This window comes from Leucoraja erinacea, chromosome 19, assembly GCF_028641065.1.
Source record: "Leucoraja erinacea ecotype New England chromosome 19, Leri_hhj_1, whole genome shotgun sequence".
In the NCBI taxonomy this organism is placed as follows: Eukaryota; Metazoa; Chordata; class Chondrichthyes; order Rajiformes; family Rajidae; genus Leucoraja; species Leucoraja erinaceus.
Genome location: NC_073395.1, coordinates 3826150 through 3853553, shown reverse-complemented (window position 1 = coordinate 3853553; position 27404 = coordinate 3826150). Strand labels below are relative to the sequence as shown.

The window sequence follows — 27404 nt, the reverse complement described above, 5'->3', positions numbered from 1 at the left end:
CTGTGCGTAACGCGGGAGACTGTGTAACGCGGGGACTGTGTAACGCGGGGACGTGTAACGCGGGGACTGTGTAACGCGGGGACTGTACGTAACGGGGGGGGGGGACTGTGTAACGCGGGGAACTGTGTTAACGCGGGGACTGTTGTAACGCGGGGACTGTGGTAACGCGGGGACTGTGTAACGCGGGGGGGACTGTACGTAACGGGGGGACTGTGTAACGCGGGGGGACTGTGTAACGCGGGGACTGTACGTAACGCGGGGACTGTGTAACGCGGGGACTGTACTGTGTAACGCGGGGACTGTGTAACGCGGGGACTGTGTAACGCGGGGACTGTAACGTGGGGACTGTGTAACGCGGGGACTGTGTGCATGCCCTTCGCAGACATCGCTTGCTTTGGACAGACTCAAGGAAGCCGGTGATGCGTTGGAGTTTAGAAGGATGAGAGGATATCTTATTGAAACATATATGATTGTTAAGGGTTTGGACAAGCTAGAGGCAGGAAACGTGTTCCCGATGTTGGGGGACTCCAGAACCAGGGGCCACAGTTTAAGAATAAGGAGTAAGCCATTTAGAACGGAGACGAGGAAACACTTTTTCTCACAAAGAGTGGTGAGTCTGTGGAATTCCCAGCCTCAGAGGGCGGTGGAGGACGGTTCTCTGGATACTTTCAAGAGAGAGCTAGATAGGGCTCTTAAAAATAGCGGAGTCAGGGGATATGGGGAGAAGGCAGGAACGGGGTACTGATTGGGGATGATCAGCCATGATCATATTGAACGGCTCGAAGGGCCGAATGGCCTCCTCCTGCACCTATTGTCTATTGTCTAAATTATGAATTTGCAGCACATTTTTATCTGAACATTCTTGTTACATTTGAAAGATGACAAAAAGGTTTATTAATAATAAAGAAAGAGTGAAGATTGTTATGCTGCCTTCTTTTTATTTTTAATTCAGGGACAATCTCTTACGCAGGGCGGCATGTCAAGAAGCACAGGTACGGCAAAGTCAACTTCACACAATTTCTCGCGGCCTACTAGCCTCAATATAATCAAACCAAACTGTACTGCACATATTGAGGCAGAATGTCACCTCCAGTCAGTATAATGGAAATCATGTGGCTTCTAGTTTAGTTTTTAATCTAGAGATGCAGCATGGAAACAGGCCCTTCGGCTCACTGAGTCCACGCTGACACTAGTTCACCCGTACACACTAGTTATATCTTATACACTATGGGACAATTTACAGAGGGCCAACTAACTTACAAACCCGCATGCCTTTGGGATGTGGGAGGAAACCAGAGCACCCGGAGGAAACCCACACAATGATAGGGAGAACGTGCAAACTCCACACAGTCAGTAGCCAAGGTCAAGAAAGAAAATGCACAGACATGACTTTCTCCACAGCGTTGCAATGAATAGCCATCAAAGGCACATAATGTTGACAAGAAAGGACAATTACTATGTGGAGAGGGCGAGGGGAAAGGAACTAGTTTAGCCACGTGTAAGAACCAATGTACGCTGTTCTCAGCCTCTTGTGTAACATTCAGCTGAACTGAAGCATCCAGCAACCATCTCTCCGGCTGCTGTAGATCACACAGAAACGTAACGCTCCAAAAGTGGAATCAAACTAAACCATTTGGAATCAAACTAACGTGTACCGAGGTACAGTGAAAAGCATTTGTTGCGTGCTATCCAGTCAGTGGAAAGACAATACATGATTACAATTGCTCCAGTTTCCTCCCACACTCCAAAGATGTGCGTATTTGCAGGTTAATTGCAATCTGTAAATTGTCACTAATCTGTAGGATAGACATAGCGTTCAGGGTGATTGTTGATCGGCACGGATTTGGTGGGCCGAAGGGCCTGTTTCCACACTGTATCTCTATAAAAACTAAAACTATAAACCTAAAAAAAGACATATGTCCTTATACCATCTGTAACAGGTGACTTCTGGTTTTCAATTCCACTAATTTATAGCGCTTTTCTTGAGAGGCTGATATTGCAGTTCAAATTAAGTTTGATTTTCAGCAGAGCATTGGAATAGAACGTATGATTTAGTTTATTATTTATTTAAGAAGGAACTGCAGGTGCTGGAAAATCGAAGGTACACAAATATGCTGGAGAAACTCAGCGGGTGCAGCATCATCCGGATGCTGCTGCACCCGCTGAGTTTCTCCAGCATTTTTGTGTACCTATGATTTAGTTTAGTTTAGAGATACAGCATGGAAACAGGCTCTTCAGCCCACTAGGTCTGCGTCGATCAGTGATCCCCACTCATTAACACTATCCTACGCTCACTAGGGACAATTTTTACATTTACCAAGCCAATTCACCTACAAACCTGTACGTCTTTGGAGCGTGGGAGGAAACCGAAGATCTCGGAGAAAACCCACACAGGTCACGGGGAGAACATGCAAACTCCGTACAGACAGCGCCCGTAGTCGGGATCGAACCCGGGTCTCCGGCGCTGCATTCACTGCAAGGCAGCAACTCTACCGCTGCACCACCGTCTCAACCCCAATCTCACTTTGAAAAGCCTTTGTACAATCTTCGGATTATAGATTAATGACTAGTGATCCATACTGTGGTGAAATGGTTTTCTTATTCAGTGCCGTCCTTCCCTTTTGCTTCCGTCGTGTGTCTGCTTTCTCTAACAACCCACCTGTCTTTCTGCTCAGGAGTTTGGAAACCAGACCTTGCCCATCACTGCAAAGGTGAAGAAAGCCACCGTCTTTCTCAATCCTGCTGCTTGCAAAGGGTAATAAGTGTTTCTGAAGTCAATCATTCTATTTGGCATGTTTAATCGGTGAAAATAACAACTCTTGTTTAACGGAGATGCTGCATTTCATGAGCTGACATTTTATCAGCGATTTAATAGACAGGACCATGGTTTATTGCAATGCGTTTAAGAAGGAACTGCAGATGCTGGAAAATCGAAGGTACAAAAAAATGCTGGAGAAACTTAGCGGGTGCAGCAGCATCTATGGAGCGAAGGAAATAGGCAACGTTTCGGGCCGAAACCCGGAAGGGTTTCGGCCTGAAACGTTGTCTATTTCCTTCAGGGTTTCGGCCTGAAACGTTGCCTATTTCCTTCAGGGTTTCGGCCTGAAACGTTGTCTATTTCCTTCAGGCTTTCGGCCTGAAACGTTGCCTATTTCCTTCACTCCATAGATGCTGCTGCACCCGCTGAGTTTCTCCAGCATTTTTGTGTAACTTTTCTTGCAATGCTGTTGGCTATGGGGTGCTTTTAGATCTTCATGTAAAAGTTCCTTTCACCACCTATCTTAATAACTTCTGCTTTTTAGCTGAAGTGTTATGATACTGTGACCTTCTAAAGTCAGCTGTGACAGTAACGGTACCAGAATGTGTCTCCCTGGCATCACATGTTTTTAAAAGGCATTTTAAAAAAAGTTAAAAGGGTAAAAGGGGTGAATGGGCACGCACCTAATTATTAAAATATCCCTCAGTCCTGAAGAGGTAAATATTTTAAATCGGGATCTGATTAGAAGCTGTAAACGACACTGCACCAAGCAAGATGTTCCAACGTGCTTCAGAATTGTTGAAAAGACTGGATAGAGTGGCTGTGGAGAGGATGTTTCCACTAGTGGGAGAGTCTAGGACCAGAGGGCACAGCCTCAGAATGAAAGGATGTACCTTTAGGAAAGGGATGAGAAGGAATTTATTTGGTCAGAGGGTGGCGAATCTGTGGAATTCATTGCCACAGAAGGCTGTGGAGGCCACGTCAATGGATATTTATTTATTTACTTATTTTTTTTTATTAATTTTTAAAAACATTTGTTGTGCCACTTCGTTTTTCGAGCTTTAAAAAAGATAGAAATGAAAGAAGTAAGGAAAGTGAGCAAGAATCGTGAAGGTGCAGGAAAGTGTTGGGAAAAGAAAGCCCCTTAGGGAAGAAGTTAGAGAAGGAAGTAAAGAAAGGAAATAAGACCCTAGAAAGGTCAATGGATATTTTTAAGGCAGAGCTATAGATAGGTTCTTGATTAGTGCGTGTGTCAGGTTTTATGGGGAGAAGGCAAGAGAATGGGGTTAGGAGAGGCAGATAGATCAGCCAGGTGGCAGAGTAGACCTGATGAGCTGAATGGTCTAATTCTACTCCTGTCACTTATGAACCAAACACAGAAAATGCTGGACATATTCTGCAGATTAAATAGTCAGCATTGTTTCCGAAGGGGCAGAACTCGGTTGTTAGAAACTCACTTGAAAAAGTGGGTATTGACACTTTAAAATCTTACATCTGTTTTGTTTTGAGAATTTTTCTAATTATTATTAGTAATAAAGCCATGTGGTACATCTTCCAATTGAATATACATAGCATGTGAGCATTTTATTATAGAAATGTTATTAATTAGTAACACAGGAAGAGAAATCCATCCACAGATGTAACGCCCAAATCAATAATCTTTCCATTTAATCCCTCAGAAAAGCACGAAATCTCTTTGAAAAGAATGCAGCGCCTATTTTACACCTTGCTGGAATTGATGTCACCGTGGTTAAGGTAAAGATTCAGTCGTGGAATTGTCCTGAGTATAAAATCATGTACAAAGCCTTGAGAGGAATAGATCAGGTGGTTGGACAAGAGTGTCTTGCCCAGAGTCAGGGAATCTAGAACCAGAGGACATTGGTTTAAGGTGAGGGGGGGGGGAAAGATTTAATAGGAACCTGGGAGGTAACTTTCCACACAATGGCTGATGGGCATGTGGGATGAGGAAATAGTTGAGGCAGGTACTATCGCAACTTGTAAGAAATATTTAAACAGGTACATGGATAGGACAGGTTTTAAGGGATAGGGGGCCAAATGAAGGCAGGTGGAACTAGTGTAGATGGGACATGTTGGTCGGGGTGGGCAAGTTGGGCCCCAAGGGCTTGTTTCCATTCTGACTCACTCTATGAATCTATTAGTCCCAGAATGAAGCGATACACCAGCTGTAACCACTCCATGAGATACAGCATATATTTTATAATTCTAGATGTTTAACTGATTCAGTGTCACAATCTTGTCCATCAGGATGTCCTAACTTTATAAAATCAAATAGGTGAAAGTAATTGCAATAATTCATTTGATTCATCTGAAAAATTAAATAGTTGTAATATTATTTATTCATACATGATAGAACATTTTACTGCGTAGAAAGATGGCAGTTTGAACTGATGCTTTGAAATCTAACCACTAGCAGTGTCTTGCCCAGAGTCGGGGAATCTAACTAGCAGTGGTTAGATTAGGCCAAAACACAAAGTTCTGCGGTAACTCAGCGGGTCAGGTAGCATCTGCGGAGGGAATGGACAGGCGGTGTTTTGGATCATGACCCTTCTTCAGTCTGACCCACTGAGTTCCTCCAGCGCCCTGTGTCTTGCTCAAGATTCCAGCATCTGTAGTTCCGGGTATCTCCTGGTGGTTAGAGTAGGATTGGGATGTGTGGGAACTACGTGAATTTTAAACCAGCATTGTTGGTGCCTTGGGCAGATGAGTATGGAACAATGGCATGCATGTGTTATAAAGAGGTTGCTTCTGGCTGGCCAAATGGTTTGGTGACTGTGTCTCTATATTCCTTGAATGTAGCACTGTTATTTACAGAAATGCAGAAATGCTCCAAGAGTCTGGATATTCAGTGTTTCCAATCATCAGTGTAATACATACACACTAATGCTTAGTTGTACCCAAGGGTCAAGGTGTGGTGATTTTAGGTTAGATCATAGAACATAAACCAGTACAGCAAAACAACAGGTCCTTCGGCCCACAATGTCTGTGTCGAAACAAGTTGCCAAGATCATCTGTTATCGAACTGCATATAATTATCACCACTCTTTAAGTCCTGCATATCCATGGGCCTATCCAAAATTCGGTTAAACACCACTATCATATTTGCCTCCCCCACCACCCTTGGCAGCACGTTCCAGGAACTCGCCACCCTGTGTGTAAAAAAAAAAGAACATGTCCTTTTAACTTTGCCCCTCTCACCTCAAAGCTTTACCCTCTAGTATTTGATTATTGACAAGAGCAGAAGCTGCTATAAATGCTTGGAAGGTCGGGCAGCATCTGTGGGAAGAGGGGTAGAGGTATAGTTGGTTTTCCTCATACTTCCCATTCCCATGTGTTTGCAGCCAGGCTTGCTACATAAGTGGTTGCTGGTGCCAGGCAGCAAGGCTGTGGGTGTTAGCACCACCCAAGCACTCTGCCAGTCTGGGTGGACAAGGACATAGAAACATAGAAAATAGGTGCAGGAGTAGGCCATTCGGCCCTTCGAGCCTGCACCGCCATTAAATATGATCATGGCTGATCATCCAACTCAGTATCCTGTACCTGCCTTCTCTCCATACCCCCTGATCCCTTTAGCACAAGGGCCACATCTAACTCCCTCTTAAATATAGCCAATGAACTGGCCTCAACTACCTTCTGTGGCAGAGAATTCCACAGATTCACCACTCTCTGTGTGAAAAATGTTTTTCTCATCTCGGTCCTAAAAGACTTCCTCCTTATCCTTAAACTGTGACCTCTTGTTCTGGACTTCCCCAACATCGGGAACAATCTTCCTGCATCTAGCCTGTCCAACCCCTTAAGAATTTTGTAAGTTTCTATAAGATCCCCCCTCAATCTTCTAAATTCTAGCGAGTACAAACCAAGTCTATCCAGTCTTTCTTCATATGAAAGTCCTGCCATCCCAGGAATCAGTGTGGTGAACCTTCTCTGTACTCCCTCTATGGCAAGAATGTCTTTCCTCAGATTAGGAGACCAAAAACTGTACGCAATATTCCAGGACTCCAGGACAAGACTCACCCAGGCAACTCTGCCTTTTGAAAACTGGCAAAACGTTGCCCCCACATTAGCTGCCATCGTGTTTTTCTGTTGCTGCTGAGAGCGGCTCTGACATAAACACCTGCAAGGGTATTAAAAAAAAAAGAAGCTTTTAAAATAGATCCTGGCCACATTCTTCATGTTTATCCTTTATTATAGTGTAGAGGGAATGAAAGGCATTCCCGTGACTGGTACGCCATCATCAATGAGGGAGGTGTTAGAAACATAGAGACATAGAAACATAGAAAATAGGTGCAGGAGGAGGCCATTCGGCCCTTCGAGCCAGCAACGCCATTCATTGTGATCATGGCTGATCGTCCCCTATCAATAACCCGTGCCTGCCTTCTCCCCATATCCCTTGACTCCACTAGCCCCTAGAGCTCTATCTAACTCTCTCTTAAATCCATCCAGTGACTTGGCCTCCACTGCCCTCTGCCGCAGGGAATTCCATAAATTCACAACTCTCTGGGTGAAAAAGGTTTTTCTTACCTCAGTCAATAGGAGTGTGATGGATGGATACATTGGGGCATAGAGTGCCAGAGACCTGGAGTTAATCCTGACTACAGGCACTGTCTGTATGTAGTTTGTACGTTCTCCTTGTGACCACGTGGGATTTCTCTGGGTGCTCTGGTTTCCTCCCACAGTCCATAGACAAAGACATTTGGCTTTGGTAACAGCATAGGGTGCCCCTAGTGTGTAGGATGGTGTTAGTTGTATGGGGTGATCGCTGGTCGGTGGGCCGAAGTGCCTGCTTCCATGCTGTATCTCCAAAGTGTAAAGATCTCCACTTGTTTCAATGTTTAAGAAGGTGCTGGAAAATGAAGGTAGACAAAAATGCTGGAGAAACTCAGCGGGTGCAGCAGCATCTATGGAGCGAAGGAAATAGGTAGCGTTTCGGGCCGAAACCCGGAAGGGTTTCAGCCCGAAACGTTGCCTATTTCCTTCAGGGTTTCGGCCCGAAACGTTGCCTTTTTCCTTCAGGGTTTCGGCCCGAAACGTCGCCTATTTCCTTCAGGGTTTCGGCCCGAAACGTCGCCTATTTCCTTCAGGGTTTCGGCCCGAAACGTCGTCTATTTCCTTCGCTCCATAGATGCTGCTGCACCCGCTGAGTTTCTCCAGCATTTTTATCTACCCACTTGTTTCAATGGATCACTGCAGCACCGGCAACATCCAACAGAGGTCACTGTAGTACAGAGGATGGAATCAGCAGCATTGGCAAAGTTCACAAAGGTCTCAACCCGAAAAGTCGCTTAGTTTCGGCCCGAAACGGCGCTTATTTCCTTCAGGGTTTCGGCCCGAAACGGCGCCTATTTCCTTTGCCCCGTAGATGCTGCCTCACCCGCTGAGTTTCTCCAGCATTTTCATCTACCCACGGTTGAATCCTCTCTCCTCGTTTCTGGGGATCTCATAAAGCCATCTGTATGAAATAACCTCCTGCCGTAGAAAAAACTCGACTCTGAAATACACTTGCTAACCACTGCATACCAGGCTGACTTCAGATTAAGCATAACCCCGATTTCTCCCAACACTGTCCTGAGATTTTCTCAGTTCGCTTTGGCAAGCGGCAAGATGAAATAATGCAACGCCTGCTGGCTGGGACACTCACTGAATCGGTTCAAAATAGTTTACAAATAGAGATTAGCGCCTCACAAAACAGGAAATCACTGAACTCCTAGCATATTTCAGTTCATACAATCAATTTTCCAGTATCTAATTTTTTAAAAAGGCTCTTTCGGCCCAACTTGCACATGCCGACCAAGATGCCCCATCCACGCCAGTCCCACTTGTCAGCGTTTGAGAGAGTGGTGAGTCTGTGGAATTCTCTGCCTCAGAGGGCGGTGGAGGCCGGTTCTCTGGATGCTTTCAAGAGAGAGCTAGATAGGGCTCTTAAAAATAGCGGAGTCAGGGGATATGGGGAGAAGGCAGGAACGGGGTACTGATTGGGGATGATCAGCCACGATCACATTGAATGGCGGTGCTAGCTCGAAGGGCCAAATGGCCTGCTCCTGAACCTGTTGTCTATTGTCTATTGTTTGGCCCATATCCCTCTAAACCGTTCCTATCCATGAGCCTGTCCAAGTGCCTTTTAAATGCTGTTGTACCTGCCGCAACCACCTCTACTGGAAGCTCGTTCCATACGAGGTCCTTGGAGGACTCACTGTGGTGGTGTTAAATTGTGTTTATTGTTGTTATTATTGTATGATTGTATGTATGACTGCAGGCACGATAAACAGGTTCCGATTCCGGGTCACTGCTCGTGCGGTCGACCGGTTGGTGCAGATGGTTGTCTCAGCTACTGTAATGCGCCCTTATAAATTGCCCCTCGGGGATGAATAAAGTGCTTTGAATTGAATTGAATTGAATACACCCACCACCACCTGCGGCAAAGTCAAAAAGTCGCCCCTTTGGTTCCCATTAAATCATGTCCCACTCACCTTAAAAGGTGAGCACATTAATAAGATGGGAGCCCAGAACTGACACTGCATCTCCAGTGGAAATATATGACTGAACAAGAGATTTATAAAAACTTCTCAAAGAAATCAGTTGCAATCAGACATTTATAGAACTCGCCCTTCCCGGATTTGCTCCTTGTTTACTTTCTATCCTGTTTCAGACATGTTTTTTCTTATACCTGTGCTTACCTCTCTTCTTTCAGGCATCGTAGTTTTAATCAGTGTAAGTCGTAACGCACTGGGACCCGCTAGTGTGTCGGAATTGTCCTCTTTGTGTGTTTGATGTGGTTGGCTGGGTTTGGCATAAATAATTGTTTAAGAAGGAACTGCAGATGCTGGAAAATCGAAGGTAGACAAAAATGCTGGAGAAACTCAGCGGGTGCAGCAGCATCTATGGAGCGAAGTAAATAGGCGATGTTTCGGGCCAAAACCCCGAAGGAAATAGGCAACGTCTCGGGCCGAAACCCTGAAGGAAATAGGCAACGTTTCGGGCCGAAACCCTGAAGGAAATAGGCAACGTTTCGGGCCGAAACCCTGAAGGAAATAGGCAACGTTTCGGGCTGAAACCCTGAAGGAAATAGGCAACGTTTCGGGCCGAAACCCTGAAGGAAATAGGCAACGTTTCGGGCCGAAACCCTGAAGGAAATAGGCAACGTTTCGGGCCGAAACCCTGGAGCGAAGGAAATAGGCAACGTTTCGGGACGAAACCCTTCGGGTTTCGGCCCGAAACGTTACCTATTTCCTTCGCTCCATAGATGCTGCTGCACTGGCTGAGTTTCTCCAGCATTTCCGTCTACCTTGGCATAAATAATGTTTGGGGACTCTTGTTTAAATTTTGTGAAATGAGCCGCTTGTTGGGGTTTGTGACATTTCTGGCCTTTATTTAATAAATGCGGGTTTGTGCTGAAGTACATAACGCAATCTTGTCTCTGTTCCAACTGCAGACTGAATTTGAGGGCCAAGCGAAAAAGTTGCTGGAGTTGATGGAGGAGACGGACATGATCATTGTTGCTGGAGGTGACGGCACCTTGCAGGAGGTACAGACTGAATGACACACGGCAATAGTCTCCACAGATCCACTCAAATCCCCTTTAGCAATTAAACCGAGCCTACTCTGTAACTGCACGCAGGTAAACATAGAAACATAGAAAATAGGTGCAGGAGTAGGCCAGTCGGCCCTTCGATGACTCTATGACACCGCCAGTGAGTTTCATTCCCATGTTGATGTCTATTTCTTTTCATCCTTCGATTTATTTATAATTGGAACGGCACTTTTAAAGCCTAACCTTCATTTGTTCGGATCACACGACAAAACGCGTGTAAAAAGAAAGGATTACTATTAGAATCAACATAGAAAATAGGTGCAGGAGTAGAGGCCATTCGGCCCTTCCAGCCAGCACCGCCATTCAATATGATCATGGCTGATCATCCAACTCAGGATCCTGTACCTACCTTCTCTTCATACCCCCTGATCCCTTTAGCCACAAGGGCCACATCTAATATAGAAACATAGAAACATAGAAATTAGGTGCAGGAGTAGGCCATTCGGCCCTTCGAGCCTGCACCACCATTCAGTATGATCATGGCTAACTCCCTCATAAATATAGCCAATGAACTGGCCTCAACAACTTTCTGTGGCAGAGAATTCCACAGATTCACCACTCTCTGTGTGGAAAAAAAAATTCTCATCTCGGGCCTAAAAGACTTCCCCCCCCCCCCCCCCCCCCTTATCCTTATCCTTGTTCTGGAGTTCCCCAATATCAGGAGCAATCTTCCTGCATCTAGCCTGTCCAACCCCTTAAGAATTTTGTAAGTTTCTATAAGATCCCCCCCCCTCAATCTTCTAAATTCCAGCGAGTACAAGCCGAGGTAGCAAGAAGGGCGGCTGCTAAATTGTTTGGGAATAATTTAATGACAAGTTCCAGTTACTGTGAATGCAAGACATTGTTACCTTTGGGTGTTAACTTGGTTCTGTAATTGCCTCCCTACAGCAGCTGCCCTGCTGCTAAGCAGGTCACAAAAGAACCACAGAGGAGTTGTCGCTGAGTTATTGCCTGACAGATTAGGAGTGATGGTCGCTGACCTCCAAATCTGAATGCTGAGACTTGTTCGATAGAGGACCGCCATGTTGTGGCAGAACTATATTTGCACTGAATGTCTCATCACAATTCTCACTTTGATCTTTCACCTTCCCTGAGGACTTCGTTTGTTTGAGTTTAGTTGATTGTCACGTGTACCGTGGTTCAGTGAAAAGCTTTTGTGTTCTAACCTATCAGCGGATTACAATCGAACTGTCCACAGTGTCCAGATACAGAATAAAGGGACTAAAGTGAATGATGTTTAGCGCAAGGTAAAGTCCGATCAAAGATAGTCCGAGGGTCACCAAATGAGGTAGACAGTAGATCAATGTGTATTATTTTGAAATTGGCTTTTGATTTTTTAATTTATGTATTTATGTATATATATTCAGATTCAGATTCAATTTTAATTGTCATTGTCAGTGTACAGTACAGAGACAACGAAATGCATTATCTTTATAATGATATATATGTATATATATAATTTTCCTTTTATTTATTCATTTTCATCTTTTCTTTTCTTCTTTTGTTTTTAATCGTTCGAAATAAAAGATATCATTCAATAAAAGATATCATTCAATAAAAGATATCATTCATTCATTCATTTATTCATCAGGCCATATAAAATTATAAAAGGACTGGACAAGCTAGATGCAGGAAAAATGTTCCCAATGTTGGGCGAGTCCAGAACCAGGGGCCACACAGTCTTAGAATAAAGGGGAGGCCATTTGAGACAGGTGTGAAAAAACGTTTTCAACCCAGAGAGTTGTGAATTTATGGAATTCCCTGCCACAGAGGGCAGTGGAGGCCAAGTCACTGGATGGATTTAAGAGAGAGTTAGATAGAGCTCTAGGGGCTAGTGGAGTCGAGGGATATGGGGAGAAGGCTGGCACGGGTTATTGATAGGGGACGATCAGCCATGATCACAAACGAGGGGCCGAATGGCCTCCTCCTGCACCTATTTTCTACATTTTTATAGGACTGGTAGGATGGTTCAGTTGCCTGATAACAGCTGGGAAGAAACTGTTCTTAAATCTGGCCGTGTGCTTTTTGTACCTTTTCTGTACCTCGGCAAGGCCAGCAGCATAATTAAGGACCAGTCGCACCCTGGCCACTCCCTCTTCTCCCCCCAGCGTGGAATATGATTGCTGGTAGCGGGGGATTTTCTCAGTGGCGATCGCAGGAAGCTAGGTCAGTGCAGCTGAGGTCAGCCATCGTCCTCCGCCTGTCCCGCCGTTGGGATAGGCCGGGACGAGAGAGTGAGGCTGACTCTCCCTCACTGTAATCCAAGCCGAGCGCAAGTCATGACTTCAGGAGCCGTACTGCCCAACTGGGCGAGGCTGGATCACCACGGGAGCGCGTGCAGCTGGGTGGAAGTCCCAGGGCCCGCTCAGCTGTGTCCCATGTGCGGGCGAGACTTCCGGGGCCCGGATCGGTCTCACCGGTCACCTCCGGACCCACAAACAAAATCCACTGAAGTCATGGTCTTCTTCGGCTACGGAGGACGAACAGCACTGAGGAGTCACCAGCGCGGGGGGCGGTGAGGTAGATGCCACACGGTAGCTACGGGGAATCTCACCAATGGTGTAGAAAGTCAGTAGTGCTGGGTCAGGTAGAGATATGGGCCAAACACAGGCAGGTGGAGCATGGGCAAGTTGGGCCGAATGGCCTGTTTCCATGTGGATGACTCCATGACCTAGCCAGTGAAGTTCATTCCCATGTTGATGTTTATTTCTTTTAATCCTTTGATATATTCATAATTGGAATCGGCACTTTTACAGCCTAACCTTCATTTGTTCTGATCACACGACAAACGCGTGGAAGAAGAAAGGGTTACTATTAGAATCAAACATAAAAAATAGGTGCAAGAGTAGGCCATTCGGCCCTTCGAGCCTGCACCCCCATTCAATATGATCATGGCTGATCATCCAACTCAGTATCCTGTACCTGCCTTCTCTCCATACCCCCTGATCCCTTTAGCCACAAGGGCCACATCTAACTCCCTCTTAAATATAGCCAATGAACTGGCCTAAGCTACTTTCTGTGGCAGAGAATTCCACAGATTCACCACTCTGTGTGAAAAATGTTTATCTCATCTCGGTCCTAAAAGATTTCCCCCTTACCCTTAAACTGTGACCCCTTGTTCTGGACTTCCCCAACATCGGGAACAAGCTTCCTGCATCTAGTCTGTCCAACCCCTTAAGAAAGTTTCTATAAGATCCCCCCTCAATCTTCTAAATTCTAGCGAGTACAAGCCGAGTCTATCCAGTCTTTCTTCATATGAAAGCTGATCAAAAAGGCACAGCAGCGCCTTTACTTCCTTAGGAGGCTCAAGAAAGCCCACCTGTCCCCCCAGATCCTGACCAACTTTTACCGCTGTACCATAGAGAGTATCCTGACCACCTGCTTCATGGTATGGTACAGCAGCTGCACTGCTGCGGACAGGAAGGCACTACAACGGGTGGTGAAAACCCCGCAGCACATCATCGGTGCCCCGCTCCCTGCCATGGATGCCCTCCACCGAAAACGGTGTCTGAGACGGGCTGGGAAGATCATCAAAGACCCCTCACACCCCAACCATGGACTGTTTGCCCTCCTCCCATCAGGGAGGCAGTACAGGAGCCTCAGGTCACATACTAGTAGGATGAGGAACAGCTTCTACAACAACACAATCACACTGCTGAACTCGGAGTCCCGCCGATAGATTTCTCCGGCCCCTCCGTCCCCTTTGTTTAATCATTCTGTATTTCCTGATTATTCTGTATCTTCCCTCTTTCTATTTTTTTTTGTTTTTCTTTATGTACAACTACTACGGACTGACGCAAAACTGCATTTCGTTGTACTGATACTTGTATTTGTGCGATGACATTAAAGTTGAATTGAATTGAATTGAATTGAATTGAAAGTCCTGACATCCCAGGAATCAGTCTGGCGAACCTTCTTTGTACTCCCTCTATGGCAAGAATGTCTTTCCTCAGATTAGGAGACCAAAAACTCCGTGAGTACACAATACTCCAGGTGTGGTCTCACCAAGGCCCTGTACAAACATGCACGTGTTCGTGGCAGGTTGGTTTTGGCATATCGATACTGAAATGTTATGTGTGTTTATAGCAGCCGACACTAATGGAGCTTTAAATTGCATCTGCCGAAACTCCGGCATTGTCGACAAATACCTCAGGAGTATTGATGCTGGATCTGTGTACTTACTTGTTCTCTTTTTAACGTTAGGTAATAACTGGGCTTCTCCGCAGAGAGGATGAGGTAAGCAGCTCGCGTTGTGGTTGGTGATTCATATCCCTCCTGTCATTCCCACTGTGAACAATCCGTAATAGTAAACATTTTTATATTTATGTATTTTTACCTTATCTTATATATTTAAAATTGCTCTTGTGAATCGCACCGTGGGATTGACTTTTAAATTTCGTTGTACCATGTGCAATGACAATAAAGAGATTCATTCATTCATTCATTCATCAAAGGTAGACAAAAGTGCTGGAGAAACTCAGCGGGTGCAGCAGCATCTATAGAGCGAAGGACATAGGTAACGTTTCGGGCCGAAACCCGGAAGGGTTTCGTCCCGAAACGTTGCCTATTTCCTTCAGGGTTTCGTCCCGAAACGTTGCCTATTTCCTTCAGGGTTTCGGCCCGAAACGTTGCCGAAACCCAGAAGAAAATAGGCAACGTTTCGGGCTGAAACCCTTCCGGGTTTCCAGGAAGTCCAGAACAAGGGGTCACAGTTTAAGGATAAGGGGGAAGTTTTTTAGGACCGAGATGAGGAACACATTTTTCACACAGAGAGTGGTGAATCTCTGGAATTCTCTGCCACAGAAGGTAGTTGAGGCCAGTCCATTGGCTATATTTAAGAGGGAGTTAGATGTGGCCCTTGTGGCTAAAGGGATCAGGGGGTATGGAGAGAAAGCAGGTACAGGATATTGAGTTGGATGATCAGCCATGATCATATTGAATGGCGGTGCAGGCTCGAAGGGCCGAATGGCCTATTACTGCACCTATTTTCTCTGTTTTGTCTACGTCCGATGCTACGAGTTGCCTATTTCCTTCGCTCCATAGATGCTGCTGCACCCGCTGAGTTTCTCCAGCACTTTTGTCTACCTTCGATTTTCCAGCATCTGCAGTTCCTTCGTAAACATAGCAAAATCAAATCTGTTGCACGCATGGCGCTTCTGTCTGCAGCGCGGCGGGGACTTTAAACCTTCCAATTTTTCATCATCTTGACATCATTGCCCCCTAGTGAAGTCGCTAAAGAGATAGAAACATAGAAACATAGAAATTAGGTGCAGGAGTAGGCCATTCGGCCCTTCGAGCCTGCACCGCCATTCAATATGATCATGGCTGATCATCCAACTCAGTATCCCGTACCTGCCTTCTCTCCATACCCCCTGATCCCCTTAGCCACAAGGGCCACATCTAACTCCCTCTTAAATATAGCCAATGAACTGGCCTCAACTACCCTCTGTGGCAGAGAGTTCCAGAGATTCACCACTCTCTGTGTGAAAAAAGTTCTTCTCATCTCGATTTTAAAGGATTTCCCCCTTATCCTTAAGCTGTGACCCCTTGTCCTGGACTTCCCTAACATCGGGAACAATCTTCCTGCATCTAGCCTGTCCAACCCCTTAAGAATTTTGTAAGTTTCTATAAGATCCCCTCTCAATCTCCTAAATTCTAGAGAGTATAAACCAAGTCTACCCAGTCTTTCTTCATAAGACAGTCCTGACATCCCAGGAATGTGATAGATGCTTCTGTTTTATTTCAGGCGACCTTTAGTAAGATCCCCATAGGATTTATTCCTTTGGGAAAGATGAATTCCTTGAGCCCGGCACTGTACCCGACCAACAAAGAACAGGCCAGGTATGTATTGCCTTGTGACGGAATATTTCACCGTAGGTTCAGCTAATTGGAGGTAATGATAGATTGAAAGATGCAGCGTGGAAGCTTGCCCTTCGGCCCACTGAGTCTAGGCACACCAGCTATCGCCCGTTCACACTAGTTCAACGTTATCCACATTTTCACACCCACTCCCTACACACTTGGGGGAACTTTACGGAGGCCAATTAACCTACAAACCTGCGCGTCTTTGGGATGTGGGAGGAAATCAAAGGAAACTCGTGTGCTCACAAGAAAGAACATGCAAACTCCACATCGGCAGCACCGGGGGTCGGGATCACTGGCAGTGTGAGGCAGCAGCGCTGACAGGAGTACAAATTCCAGTTTTGCCAATCATGTAAACTAATTGCCGCCTTTTGGATAATGTTTCAATTCTCTCCTTGTAAGGAATGATGGAGTTTGTGGAACTAATTAGGGACGTTCGGCGATATAGTGTAAAACGGAGTGCTCAGTTTGACGAGAGCGGGGAAGAAAGTAGTGGGCCCAGTGTTGACGCATTGATGAATTCACCGTTCAACACTGCGTTCCCACATATTCACTCTTGTGAAATGGGTACCAGGATAGGTTGGGGCTTTAAATTGTCCTGACATGGAGAAAGTTTCAGTTCAGTTTATTGCTACGTGTAGTGAGGTACAGTGAAAAGCTTTTGTTGCCTGCTAACCAGTCAGTATTCCATTGAAGGATGATCAGCCATCATTACATTGAATGGCGGTGCTGGCTCGAAGGGCCGAATGGCCTACTCCTGCACCTATTGTCTATTGAAGCTGAAGGAAATTTCTTCATCTGGCCTCGGGAAGATGCTGGTTTCATAAGTCATAAGAACAAAATGATGTCATTCGGCCCATCAAGTCTACCCCGCCATTCAATCATGACTGATCTCTCTCTCCCCCTCTACCCCATTCTCCTGCCTTCTCCCCATAACCCCTGACACGCGCTCTAATCAGGAATCTGTCAATCTCTACCTTAAAAATGCCCAAAGACTTAGCCTCTATTGATATCTGTGGCAATGAATTCCACAGATTCACCACCCTCTGTCTAAAGAAATTCCTCCTCATCTCTTTTCTAAAGGTACGTCCTTTTATTCTGAGGCTGTGCTGTCCAGTCCTAGACTCTCCCACTAGTGGAAACATCCTCTCCACATCCACTCTATCCAGGCCTTTCACAATTTGGCATGTTTCAATGAGGTCCCCCCCCCCCCCCCCCCCCCCCCCATTCTTCTAAACTTCAGAACTATGGCTTGTGTTGGTGTGGACTCCTGTGTGCTCCCACTCTCACTGTGATCAAGGATTGTGTTTCACATGTGACTTGGACACCAGGGACAAGTTACTGTGATGTGATCCTTGGGCAGATCTGGGCATCGTTTATTTAATTGTCTGAATCCCTATTTTTAGCAGGTACATTAGACAACAAACTTTGCCGACACTATTTTGGTTTGTTTCCCCTTTTAAACTTCTGACGTCCACATTCTTCTACTTGCCTGGCCTCCAAGGCCAGTTTTAAAAACCTTCCGACCTAGCTGAGATTTGTCACTGATAAACTGTTTGCCTTGGAGTCATAAAGCACAAAAATGGACTCTTAGAGTCATAGAGTGATAGAGTGTGAAAACAGGCCCTTCGGCCCAACTTGCCCACACCGCCCAACATGTCCCAGCTACACTAGTCCCACCTGCCTGCATTTGGCCCACATCCCTCCAAACCTGTCCTGTCCATGTAGACACAAAATGCTGGAGTAACTCAGCGGGCAGGCAGCATCTGGAGAGAAGGGATGGGTGATGTTTCGGGTCGAGACCCTTCTTCAGACTGTACCTTCTTCTGAGGTACACCAGCATTTTGCGTCTACCTTCGATTTAATCCAGCACCTGCAGTTCTTTCCAACACATTTTGTCCTATTCATGTACCGGCCGAACTTTTAAAAACTTGTATCATGCTGTTGTGGCATTAGTTGAGTCAGTCATCGGGTGACCTGTACTGTTCTGTTCTATATATGTAAGAGGGAGTTAGATGTGGCCCTTGTGGCTAAAGGGATCGGGGTATGGAGAGAAGGCAGGGATGGGATACTGAGTTGGATGATCAGCCATGATCATATCTAATGGCGGTGCAGGCTCGAAGGGCCGAATGGCCTACTCTTGCACCTATTTTCTATGTTTCTATGTTCCGTTCCACGGCTATTGTTGTGCTGTTTAATGTTGCTGAAGACCTTCTGCAGTTGTACAGAGCCCTAGTGAGACCACAGCTGGAGTATTGTGTGCAGTTTTGGTCTCCAAATTTGAGGAAGGACATTCTTGCTATTGAGGGCTTCCAGCGTAGGTTCACCAGGTTAATTCCCCTGGATGGCGGGACTGTCATATGCTGAGAGAATGGAGCGGCTGGGCTTGTACACTCTGGAATTTAGACGGATGAGTGGGTATCTCATTGAAACATATAAGATTGTTAAGGGTTTGGACACGCTAGGGGCAGGTAACATGCTCCCGATGTTGGGGGAGCCCAGAACCAGGGGCCACAGTTTAAGAATAAGGGGAAAGCCATTTAGAACGGAGACGAGGAAACACTTTTTTCACACAGAGAATTGTGAGTCTGTGGAATTCTCTGCCTCAGAGGGCAGTGGAGGCCGGTTCTCTAGACACTTTCAAGAGAGAGCTAGATAGGGCTCTTAAAGATAGCGGAGTCAGGGGATATGGGGAGAAGGCAGGAACGGGGTACTGATTGGGAATGATCAGCCATGATCACATTAAATGGCAGTGCTGGCTCGAAGGGCCGAATGGCCTACTGCTGCACCTATTGTCTATTGTCTATAAGATGTCACTGTGTTTGTACCCTGTGCTTGTACCCTCATCACCTTTCCTTTGCTGTGCCTTGCAGGCACATTTTAAACGCCACGCTTGCAATCGTGAAAGGCGAGACTGTGTCGCTGGACGTATTGGAAATACAGGTAAGAACCGACCAGTTTCCCAGCAATTCCTAGTGTTTGTGACGTCGTAAAGAATGACCAGTAACACCGTCGTTTGACTCCTTATTTGAACCGCATTTAAAAACTGCAAATGGATAGCATGCGATTTTCAGTGAGCATTCTAATGCTGACTTTGATCTTACATTGGAACTAAATGTGACTGCAGTTCTTGCAATCTCTCATGTAGAAAACATGCTAAATAATGACCAAATCTCTGCTTTATGGTTGAAAACCCAAGACAAATTCCTTGTATGTGAATACTTGGACAATAAACGTACTGACTCACTTACTCACTGAAAAGATGACATGGCCGGCTATTGTTTGAAGATGCAAGCTTTAGATACGATTACAGTAATTCAGTGAATAGTTCACACAAACTTTATTCGTCCCACTTTGAGCTGACGGCACCAGAGAGCCAAGTTTGGCCCCGACCTCGGGTGCTGTCTGTGCAGAGTTTGCACGTTCTCCCTGTGACCGAGTGGGTTTCCTCTGGGTTTTCCCCCACATCTCGAAGGCGTGCGGTTTTGCATGTTAATTGGCCCCTGTGTAAATTGCCCCTGGTGTGTGGGGAGTGGGTGAGAAAGTGGGATAACACAGAACTAGTGTGGATGAGTGATTGATGTGCGGCGTGGAGTGGATGTGTAGGAAGGAACCGCAGATGCTGGTTTAAACCGAAGATACACACAAAATGCTGGAGTAACACAGCGGGACAGGCAGCATCTCTGGAGAGAAGGAATGGGTGACGTTTCGGGTCGAGACCCTTCTCCAGACTGAATGGCCTGTTTCCTTGCTGAATCGCTAAACTAAACTAATCTTCTAACATGAGAGTCAGTAATATTGAAAGCAGTATGGAATGGAAGTTTCACAGGGAGCGCAAGTTAAGGGCCTGTCCCACTTACACGACTTTTACAGGCGACTGCCAGCACCCGTGAGAGGTTGCCGAAATTTTCAACATGTTGAAAATTTAGCTACGACCAGAAAGACGCTACGACTCTTTGGAGACCTCTCACGAACATACAGACGACCCCTGGTTATCTCTCACAGCCATAGGAGAACGTTCATGACCATACAGCCTGTAGACAATAGACAATAGGTGCAGGAGTAGGCTATTCGGCCCTTCGAGCCAGCACCGCCATTCAATGTGATCATGGCTGATCATCCCCAATCAGTTCCCCGTTCCTGCCTTCTCCCCATATCCCCTGACTCCGCTATTTTTTAAGAGCTTTGGAGACCTCTCACGAACATACAGGCAGAGGAGAACGTTCTCTACAGCCTCAGCAGGAGTAGGCTATTCGGCCCTCTGTGATCATGAATGATCATCCCCAATCAGTTCCCCGCCTGCCTTCTCCCCATATCCCCTTTACAAATGGCTTATATGTATTCTTCTTGAAAACATCCAGAGATCCCCTCTCATCCTTGTAAACTCCAGAGTGTACTGTATGTTCGTGAGAGGTCTCCAAAGAGACGTAGCGTCTTGCTGGTCGCCGCTGAAGTTTGAACATGTTGACAATTTCGGCGACCTCTCGCGGGTGCCAGCAGTTGCCTGTAATGGTCGCGTAAGTGGGACAGGCCCTTTAAAGACTGAAGTATTATTGATGACAAGAGCATGCTTTTGTGGATCCATTAAACCGTGGTGAACTCCTGTTCAATGCAGCTTCTAAAATGTGATTTCTCCCAATGTGCTTCCAGGGTGATAAAGATCGTCCGGTGTTTGCAGTGACTGGGTTGCGGTGGGGAGCGTACAGGGATGCTGCTGCCAAACTCCCCAAGTAAGAGACTTGCTCATAAGTCAGTGGAGAAACCCAGCCAGGGCAATGAATGATTCATCTGTATCTCATTTGTAAAATTACATTTCACACTGTGCAATGCTTTATTCCTTAAATTCCAGGGTGATGAGGACAATTACTATTTCTGTCCACAATACTATTTGACGTGCTGCTGCACAATCAGACATTGCTTTGACTTTACAAGGAATTCATGGCTCGCTGCTGGCCACTCTGGAATTTAGAAGGATGAGAGGAGACATTGCTATTGAGGTTACACAAAAAAGCTGGAGCGCAGCGCAGGTTATGGACAAGGTTAGGCAACGTTCCCGAAATGGCGGGACTGTCATATGGGTGACAAGAAAATGGAGCGGCTGGGCTTGTATCACAGATGGGGGACAGTTAGAGAGGAGGTTGTGAAACTGTCTCCAGAGAGAAGAGGAGAACTTCTTCAAGGTGGGCATATCTTGAAGAGATAACGCAGTAGAGTATACACAGTGTTTAAGAGGGAACTGCAGATGCTGGAGAATCGAAGGTTACACAAAAAAGCTGGAGAAACTCAGCGGGTGCAGCAGCATCTAAGAGGTTGGACACACTGGAGGCAGGAAACATGGTCCTGATGTTGGGAAAGTCCAGAACCAGGGGCCACAGTTTAAGAATAAGGGGTAAGCCATTTAGATCGGAGATGAGGAAACAATTCTTCACACAGAGAGTTGTGAATCTGTGGAATTCTCTGCCTCAGAGGGCGGTGGAGGCCGGTTCTCTGGATGCTTTCAAGAGAGAGCTAGATAGGGCTCTTAAAGATAGCGGAGTCAGGGGATATGGGGAGAAGACAGGAACGGGGTACTGATTGTGGATGACCAGCCATGATCACATTGAATGGAAGGGCCAAATGGCCTCCTCCTGCACCTATTGTCTATTGTCTCTCTGTGTGAAAAATAAAATTCTCATCTCGGTCCTAAAAGACTTCCCCCTTATCCTCACCCTGTGACCCCTTGTTCTGGACTTCTCCAACATCGGGAACAATCTTCCTGCGTCCAGCCTGTCCAACCCCTTAAGAATTTTGTAAGTTTCTAACATATAACAAGCCCACAGCTTACATTATCAAAATATTGTTTTGGTCGGGAAGCCCAGGATTGTGCAAGACACAATATAAATATGTGTGTGGCCTTAATGCTGTTTACTATAGTCTGGCTCCTAATGTACTGCCCAGTATTTGTGTTCAATAATAAATGTTTTTAATGCATTCACAGCGTTCTTTCCATTTTATCCCACTGCAGATATTGGTATCTTGGGCCCCTCAAGGACAAGGCTTGTCATCTGATTAGTATAATTCAAGTGAGTGCGTGATTTTTAACCTTCCCGTTTTTTGAGCTGTGATTAGGGTCGATGCGATGTGTTCAAGAAGGAACTGCAGATGCTGGAAAATCGAAGGTAGACAAAAGTGCTGGAGAAACTCAGCGGGTGCGGCAGCATCTATGGAGCGAAGGAAATAGGTAACGTTTTGGGCCGAAACCCGGAAGGGTTTCGTCCCGAAACGTTGCCTATTTCCTTCAGGGTTTCGGCCCGAAACGTTGCCGAAACCCAGAAGAAAATAGGCAACGTTTCGGGCTGAAACCCTTCCGGGTTTCCAGGAAGTCCAGAACAAGGGGTCACAGTTTAAGGTAGACAAAAGTGCTGGTGAAACTCAGCGGGTGCGGCAGCATCTATGGAGCGAAGGAAATAGGTAACGTTTCGGGCCGAAACGTTACCTATTTCCTTCAGGGTTTCGGCCCGAAACGTTGCCTACTTCCTTCGCTCCACAGATGCTGCTGCACCCGCTGAGTTTCTCCAGCAATTTTGTCTACCTTCGAAAATCTTCGGCGACCAATGGCGGCTGCTGGCAAGTCACCGAAAAATATCGCGTAAGTGGGACAGGCCCTTTAAGGTCTATTTTACTTTTCCAATGGGGCGATATCGATGCTACTGGATAAGTCGACTAACATTGTAATGAAAAGGACCTAGATCAAGTGGATCATGGATGGAATGTTAAGCCATTAACCACTTTAGGCTCAATCTCAATGAATCATTTATAGAAGGGCTAACAAGATATTTGCGCAAAGGATGGAATGTTAAGCAATTAACAGCGTCTGCTTTGATCTGAATTAATCAGTTACAGAGGAGCTAACAAAATGTTCACAAGTAATAACTCTGATTGTACATTTTAATATCGGCAGGGCAGCACCGTGGCAGAGCTGCTGCCATACCGCGCCAGAGATCCTGACCTTGGGTGCTGTCTGTGTGGAGTTTGCACGCTCTCCCTGTGGCCCCGTGGGTTCCTTCCGGGTGCTCCGGTTTCCTAGCCACGTCCCGAAAGACGCGCAGGTTAGATGGCCCCTCTGTGAATTGTTCCCCCAGTGTGGAGGAAGTGGATGAGAAACGCAGATGGGGTAACGATGAACGTAAAGTGGATGGGATCACGTAGGACTAGCGCGAACAGGCGATTGATGGCCGGGCGTGGACCAGCGGTCAGGACCGAACCCGGGTCTGCAAGGTCCATAAGACAGCAAACCTTCCGCTGCGCCACTGTGCCGTCTTTGCATCCCCTATCCTGAATGTGCAAGAAAGAACTGCAGATGCTGGTAAAATCGAAGGTAGACACAAAATGCTGGAGTAACTCAGCGGGTGAGGCAGCATCTCCGATGCTGCCTCACCCGCTGAGTTGCTCCAGCATTTTGTGTCTACCTCCCTTATTCTGAAACTCATTCTACCTTCTCACTAGACAATAGGTGCAGGAGTAGGCCATTCGGCCCTTCGAGTCAGCGCCGCCATTCAATGTGATCATGGCTGATCATCCCCAGTACCCCGTTCCTGCCTTTTCCCCATATCCCCTGACTCCGCTATTTTTAAGAGAGAACTCGCGGAAAGAGACGCTTCCACCCACCGACTCCGTGCCGACCATCAATCCACACACACTGGCACTATGCCACACACACTAGCACTATGCCACACACACACTGTGCCACACACACTAGCACTATGCCACACACACTAGCACCACTATGCCACACACCACTAGCACACACACTAGCACTATGCCACACACACTAGCACCACTATGCCACGCACACTAGCACTATGCCACACACACTAGCACTATGCCACACACACTAGCACTATGCCACACACACTAGCACTATGCCACACACACTAGCACTATGCCACACACACTAGCACTATGCCACACACACTAGCACTATGCCACACACACTAGCACTGTGCCACACACACTACCACTATGCCACACACACTAGCACTGTGCCCCACACACTAGCACTATGCCACACACACTAGCACCACTATGCCACACACACTGGCACTATGCCACACACACTAGCACTATGCCACACACACTAGCACCACTATGCCACACACACTAGCACTATGCCACACACACTAGCACTATGCCACACACACACTAGCCACACACCCTAGCACTGTGCCACACACCCTAGCACCACTGCCACACACACTAGCACTATGCCACACACACTAGCACTATGCCACACACACTGGCACTATGCCACACACACTAGCACTATGCACACACACTGCCCACTACACACACTAGCACTAGCCACACACACTAGCACTGCCACACACACTGGCACTGTGCCACACACACTAGCACTATGCCACACACACACACTAGCACTATGCCACACACACTAGCACTATGCCACACACACTAGCACCACTATGCCACACACACTCGCACTGCCACACACACTAGCACTATGCCACACTGGCACTATGCCACACACACTAGCACCACTATGCCACACACACTAGCACTATGCCACACACACTAGCACTGTGCCACACACACTAGCACTGTGCCACACACACTAGCACTGTGCCACACACACTAGCACTATGCCACACACACTAGCACTATGCCACACACTATGGCACTATGCCACACACACTAGGGAGAATTTACAATTTGTACTAAAGCCAATTACCCTACAAACCTGCACATCTTTGGAGTGTGTGAGGAAACCGGAGCAAACCCACGCCGGTCACTGGGAGAACATGCAAACTCCGCACTGACAGCACCTGTAGTCTGGATCGAACGTTTCGTATTTCAACTGCATTTCAGGTTTGACACTGCAGTGCTATAATGGCATTCAGCCTGAGCCGGGTATAGATGTTATTAACAGCGTGCTATGTGTCTGTTTTTGCTGTCCAGACTTGGCCACCCACTCGACAGGCCTCCATCGAATACCTGGGCCCCACTGAGATACCACCGACACCACCCCTCGAGAATCTGTCACGGCCCAGCCTGTGGCGACGGATACTCAGGCGGCTGGAGCTGTACTGGGCAACTCCCAAAGAGGGTGAGCTGCTTGAGTCTTCAAACGTTTTTTGCGCAGCCACCCAGTTGTGCACTTGAAATGAATTTGCTGTTCTCTCTCTCGCTTTTCTCTCTCTCTCTTTCTCTCTCTTTTTTCCCCTCTCTTTCCCGTGCTCTCCCATCAGTGAGAAAGGTTAAAAATAAAAATAAAAACAGCGATCAAACTAATTCTTTAGCAGCAACTTACCTAACATGACATGTTGAAATCGTTTAAATGTTTTAAGGTTTCTTTACGAACACTGTCAAACAAAATTTAATACGGAAGCTGAGAAGAAGGTGAGCCAGTTCTGATTGTAGACACAAAATGCTGGAGTAATTCAGCGGGACAGGCCTTCTCGACCCGAGCCATCACCCATTCCTTCTCTCCAGAGATGCTGCCTGTCCCGCTGAGTTACTCTGTAGGGTCTACTGAATCCCACGACAGGGAGCAAAGAACAAACGACACGTGACTGAGCCGGTCATCTTGTGTCTTGTTTATTCCACAAGCCCCTTTTACCTACAGTCTCACCATCATAACCCCTGTGTATACAATTCCAATTAGTGCGTCTAGCCATGGAGTTGCTATTGAGCTCTTGTGGCTCGGCCTTTCTCGTGAGGCTGCTGGCGAGTGGCCAGCAGTGACGGTCTGTGCGCAACACCAACGCAGGTGTGAAGGCGCCACAACTCCACCATTTTGTGTCTCATCTTCAGTGTAAACCTGCATCTGCAGTTCCTTCCTATGGCTCTGACCTCCCTTCCATCGAGGGGATCTATCGCAGTCGCTGCCTCCAAAAGGCTGGCAGCATCATCAAGGACCCACACCATCCTGGCCACACACTCATCTCCCCGCTACCTTCAGGTAGAAGGTACAGGAGCCTGAAGACTGCAACGACCAGGTTCAGGAATAGCTACTTCCCCACAGCCATCAGGCTATTAAACCTGGCTCGGACAAAACTCTGAACATTAATAGCTATTATCTGTTATTTGCACTTTATCAGTTTATTTATTCATGTGTGTATATATTTATAGAATGGTATATGGACACACTGATCTGTTCTGTAGTAAATGTCTACTATGTTCTGTTGTGCTGAAGCAAAGCAAGAATTTCATTGTCCTAAACTCTCTTGACTCTTGACTTTTGAATCTAGTTCTGCTTGTTGTTGAGAGGTGGTTGTTGGAGGAGACTCTGACTTTGTTCTTGTGGCCGCAGTGAGTGTGGAGCCGGTGGAGCCGTTGGTGTGGGAGGAGGTGGAGAAGCCCACCGCGGAGGTGACCATCAGCACCCTCAACAAACATGTCCATCTCAAGGTGAGGGCATTGCCGGGGACGGGAGCAACCACTTGCGGTCAAACCCCACGTTATTATTGATAGGGGACGATCAGCCATGATCACAATGAATGGCGGTGCAGGCTCGAAGAGCCGAATGGCCTCCTCCTGCATCTATTTTCTATGTTTCTATGAGTGTATGTGTTGTTTAATTTAGAGATACAGCGCGGAAACAGGCCCTTCGGCCCACTGAATCCGCGCCGACCAGCGATCCCCCGTACACCAGCTCTGTCATACACACTAGAGACAATTTACAATGTTTATCGAAGCCAATTAACCTACAAACCCGTACGTATAAGATTGTTAAGGAGAATTAAGCCTTGTACACTCTGGAGTTTAGAAGGATGAGAGGGCATCTCATTGAAACATATAAGATTATTAAGGGTTTGGACACGCTGGAGGCAGGAAATATGTTCCCGATGTTGGGGGGAGTCCAGAACCAGGGGCCACACACAGTTTAAGAATAAGGAGTAAGCCACTTAGAACGGAGACGAGGAAACACTTTTTCTCACAGAGAGTGGTGAGTCTGTGGAATTCTCTGCCTCAGAGGGCGGTGGAGGCAGGTTCTCTGGATGCTTTCAAGAGAGAGCGAGATAGGGCTCTTAAAAAAATAGCGGAGTCAGGTGATATGGGGAGAAGGCAGGAACGGGGTACTGATTGGGGATGATCAGCCATGATCACATTGAAGGGCAAAATGGCCTTGTATTGTATTGTATTTGGAGTGGTGGGAGGAAACCGGAGCGCCTGGAGAAA

At 46.7% G+C, this 27404-nt stretch overlaps 1 protein-coding gene across 1 annotated transcript in view; it reads left to right on the top strand.

Moving 5' to 3' along the window:
- The window catches only part of agk (acylglycerol kinase), a 36812-nt gene that overhangs the window by 1302 nt on the left and 8106 nt on the right, over positions 1-27404 (top strand). The window contains exons 2-12 of the mRNA XM_055650099.1: positions 953-992; positions 2676-2755; positions 4438-4513; positions 10206-10298; positions 14568-14600; positions 16111-16205; positions 19100-19169; positions 20877-20956; positions 22231-22288; positions 25182-25329; positions 26536-26633. Of these exons, the coding sequence (XP_055506074.1) occupies positions 953-992; positions 2676-2755; positions 4438-4513; positions 10206-10298; positions 14568-14600; positions 16111-16205; positions 19100-19169; positions 20877-20956; positions 22231-22288; positions 25182-25329; positions 26536-26633 (871 nt within the window). The remainder of the gene's footprint in view (positions 1-952; positions 993-2675; positions 2756-4437; positions 4514-10205; positions 10299-14567; positions 14601-16110; positions 16206-19099; positions 19170-20876; positions 20957-22230; positions 22289-25181; positions 25330-26535; positions 26634-27404) is intronic.